The sequence below is a fragment of the Limulus polyphemus genome, unplaced genomic scaffold (assembly GCF_000517525.1).
Source record: "Limulus polyphemus unplaced genomic scaffold, Limulus_polyphemus-2.1.2 Scaffold6718, whole genome shotgun sequence".
Classification (NCBI taxonomy): domain Eukaryota; kingdom Metazoa; phylum Arthropoda; class Merostomata; order Xiphosura; family Limulidae; genus Limulus; species Limulus polyphemus.
The window spans coordinates 25,301-29,784 of NW_013672328.1; the positions used below are offsets into that span (position 1 = coordinate 25,301).

The window sequence follows — 4,484 nt, forward strand, 5'->3', positions numbered from 1 at the left end:
ACTTTAGGTCATGGTATTAATGTCTACAACTCGTTACAGTCGATTTGTCCACATATCTCCTGGTTTCTACCTAATAGCCCTTTTTTGATAACGTCCGTAAGAAAACTCACATTGTCGTAGTCTGAGCAGTCTCTAACATCAGTCTTGAACTTGATGGAGCCCTCTATCATTGTGCGTGGTGATTCAGCTAAAGAACGAGGTAAATTTAAACTGACCTGAACTATCATCCTCTTTCTCATGTCTAATGCATTTCTAGATAGACTTAAAATATTTAAATTCATAATAATTTGATAATTTTAGAAAGCTAAATGTAAGCAATACAGCTCCCATGTTATATTTTAAACACTCGTGAGACTACAAACTTTCAAAAATAAATATGAATATATAAATATAATGAATAATACAACTAGTACTGAAAGAAATTCTCTGAATTTTCAGATAAGATGCTGTATGAAGCTACAATAAACACCTACAAAAAGGAGGATTTACAGACACAAAAAGACTGAACACCCTATCAGCTTTATTTGATGATTTATTTTTATAGCTGAGTTGCTACAAGTGTCACTTTTTAAAGGACTGTCACTTCTTGTTTTATTGTGTTTCACAATTGCTTTAAAACTTGAATAAACTTAAGCTGTGAGATAGCGGTTTCTATTTTTTTTTAATGATTATGGTTGTGTTTATCGTTCATTTATTATTTCATTCTATCGTTTAGTTTATCTATCGATTTTTAGTTGCATTAAAATGATAACTCATCTTATAGCTCATCATTTGTATTTTGTGCAAATATGTATGTATGATGAAACTGACACCAGCTTCCCTAGCGGTGATGTAAAGATACTCTTAACAAAGCAGAAGATTATGTAAATTTATGATCACATGAGGTGTACTCTCATGACTACTCAGTGAATAAATACCTTGCCAGAAGCTTCACTAAGAGAAAGAATCACAGGTAGTTAGTGAACGATACAGTTAATGAATTATTGCTGTTTATCACTCAATATTGTGATTAATATTGAAAGGTATTTTTGGAATACCGTGTTTGCTGTAGTTTTTGGAATTAGGTTTTTTCTTTCAGGTTCTTTTTCCTGATTCCATTATTTGAAATACTATTGATATTTATGATATTTTGTTCATTAACATTAGTGCCAAGTCCTGGCCAGACATGTGTTTATTAACTATGTGTTTTGGTAAGTGTTTAATGTATTTCTAATTATTGTTATTGTTGAATAAGTTGGTTTTTTTTGTTGTTGAACCCTGATTATAGCAGCATGTTCATTTCAGACCATTACAAAGCCTAAAACATGCAAGACACTATAGAAAGTAGCACAACAAGTTAGGAAATAATTTAAACAAGATTCTTATCAACATTATCTCAACTTGCTAAACTTAAGTTAACGAATATAAAATGAAGCTAACTTGCAATAAAAGAAACTTTAAATAAAAACATGGTAAACAACAAAAGAATACTAACACTTCCATTTGCGAATGTTTAAGAATTTAAAAAAGAATAATATTTCATTTCAACATTATTATGCAAGAACACTTATTTAAAATTAGTATTTCAAAAATATTAGTGTAGGGCATTGGAAATAATTTTATAAACACACAGAAGATATATCTATCAAGGTTCCTCTGGTAGCTCAGATTAAGCTTGAAAGTTCATACTCTAAAATGCAGGGTTCAATACCTGCAGTGTTCCAGAGATAACATTCAAAACTATACTTACAACTAGGTCATTAACAAGATCTCTACTGGCTACTGGATTGTTGTTTCTCATGTAAAGATTACATCCTCAGTTATATAACATCACTTTCAAAGAGTTTTGGCTTTCTACCTTAACTGCTTTTAGTATCAGCATTGTTAGTTTCATGCATCATTTTTTTTAATAGTTTCCATAAAGCTCTTAAGGAAACATGAAATTTACCCTCAATCTGCCACATGGATTAACTTTAACCAAAAATATTCGTATATTTAAGAAACAGTGAATAAAATTTGTATGAAAACTAAATATTATGGATTGCTTTAGTTTGTTATATGAAAATGAACTATACCAAAGCACAGTCACAAGCTGATAAAGTAAATTGAGTGGCTGTCATCCAAACAATCAGGCAGTGCCACATCAGCATAAATATATAACCAAACCACCAATAAGATTCATCCATGGACACAAAAAACAAAACACTGGAATATCAGACTATTCTATTTGTTTCTCTCCTTTATAAATTTCTTTAACCAGTTTTGTGAATTATTTATAAACGTAAAAGATATGAAATAAATAACCTGCATTTCTATAATAACAAGAGAGAGTGTAACTACAATAAGATTGTAATTTAAAAAGGAAAGTAGATTGGATAAACTTTAATTATATTTTTTAGGATTTTTAATATACTTAATTAAAAAAAAAAGAAGTGTATTATGTATTTGTACATTTGGAAAATATAAGTATTTAAGTTAAATTATTTATGTTTAGATGAACATTGCTATTTGAATGTTTTTGTTATAAATTCTCAGTAAAATTATATCCTAAAGAGTGACATTTGAAGTCACAAAATTGGTTGAAGAAATTAATAAAGGAGAGAGAAAAAACATAATAGTTTGATATTCCAGTTTTTTATTGCTACACACACATACACACATATATATATATATATATATATATATAATATGTAACTTTATTTATTTGCAAAATACAGTAAGGATCTGAAGCAACCCTAAATATAATAAGTTTACCTAAACAATCCGGTAACCTTTGAATCCTGTAAATCCTCTGAAAATTCCACAGGCCATGCAGAGGATCACATTTCACATACCCTTCTTGAAGTAAGTGAAAGTTTGATGGCATGGAGAATCCACTTTTACACTTGATATTACACCAGAATGTGTTCTGAACGGCTCGACACTGGATGTAACCATTAGCTGGTGCACTCAAAGGATCACATCCAAGTCCTGGACACAAAAGTTGAAGCTTCACTTACTATATTTTCATATTAAATCTTTACACTAGTTTATTTAGTTGCATGGTAGACATTAATACCATGACCTAAAGTGTAGAATAACTGAAACCACCAGAACATAAGAAGATAAACCAGTTAAACCAACACTTGAAACTAAGTGGATGTTTCAGGTTAGAAGATAAATTTGGTTAGATTTCTGTAAACCTAACAATACTATGATAAAATATATGTAGTATCAACAAATCGAGGAACGTATTAACTTATAATTGCAATTCCTATGATTAAAATGCTTTTATTAAAAACTAACAATAAATAATTGTAAATCAACTGTAAAAGACATAAATAGAACAAGTTCTCGATAAATCTACTTTTGATACGACGCAACTTCGCAAATATAAGTCAGGATTAAAAGTGTGAAGTTAAGGATATAGAAGTTGTATATAACTTTACAAATTCTGATTTCTCACACACACACATATATATATATATATATATATATGTGTGTGTATTTTATAGAGAAAGAACAAACGTGTGTGGAAAAACTTGTTTTCTCAGTAGTCAGATGTTTTCAATTAAAAAAATATTAAAGCTTGGGCAAGTTTTTCAACTTCTAAGTTGAAACAAACTACTTTTATTGTTAGGCTGTTTCTCATATTAATCTCCTTTTTCAGTAACTTATTTGACTCACTCATTATCACAGTACTTATTCTGATTGGTCAAAATGCCATTTCTCTGATATTCCAGGTGCTAGCACTCATTCTGATTGGTCAGAATACCATTTCTTCTCTGATATTCCAGGTGCTAGCACTCATTCCGATAGGGTCAGAATACCATTTTTCTCTGATATTCCAGGTGCTAGCACTCATTACGATTGGTCAGAATATCATTTCTTCTCTGATATTCCAGGTGCTAGCACTCATTCCGATTGGTCAGAATATCATTTCTTCTCTGATATTCCAGGTGCTAGCACTCATTCCGATTGGTCAGAATACCATTTCTTCTCTGATATTCCAGGTGCTAATGATAGATGAGAATTTCATGCTTTATTTCTGAAAGACATATTAAATTGTGTGATTGTATAAGCCTCAAAAGTTTGGAGTTATTCATTTCCAATAATAAATATACAGAGTCCTTAATCACAAATACATTAAATATTACTGTAAAAAAAAGGACTTGATCATGGTTGACAAAATATTGTAAAACTTGAGGAATAGAATGTATTTGATGAACATGAGAAATACAGACTATATGAAATACTTCTTCTATGTCTTGGGGTTGGTTGGCTGAGGGTTATCATTTACTTGAACACCTTTCTGTCTAATGGTGTAAAGATAAGGGGTGTTTCAAAATAAATCAACTTTTTTCCCCGAGAGCATAACAAAGTAAAGTAAGATTGTTAATTCAATCAAAAAAAGTAATTCCAAGTATCAATATCGTTCGATTGGGCCACCATTGTTTTCAATCACGAGTTTTAATCGATTTGCAAAAGATTTCATCAGTGCAACAAACATGTCTGTTTTTTGTGGC

General features: G+C 30.3%; 1 protein-coding gene across 1 annotated transcript in view; it reads right to left on the minus strand.

The window, feature by feature from the left end:
- Positions 1-23: 23 nt before the first annotated feature.
- The window catches only part of LOC111089591 (sushi, von Willebrand factor type A, EGF and pentraxin domain-containing protein 1-like), a gene marked incomplete at its 5' end in the record, with an annotated part of 21,844 nt that continues 17,383 nt past the window's right edge, over positions 24-4,484 (minus strand). Inside the window, 2 exons of the mRNA XM_022402394.1 lie at positions 24-187; positions 2,734-2,949. Of these exons, the coding sequence (XP_022258102.1) occupies positions 24-187; positions 2,734-2,949 (380 nt within the window). The remainder of the gene's footprint in view (positions 188-2,733; positions 2,950-4,484) is intronic.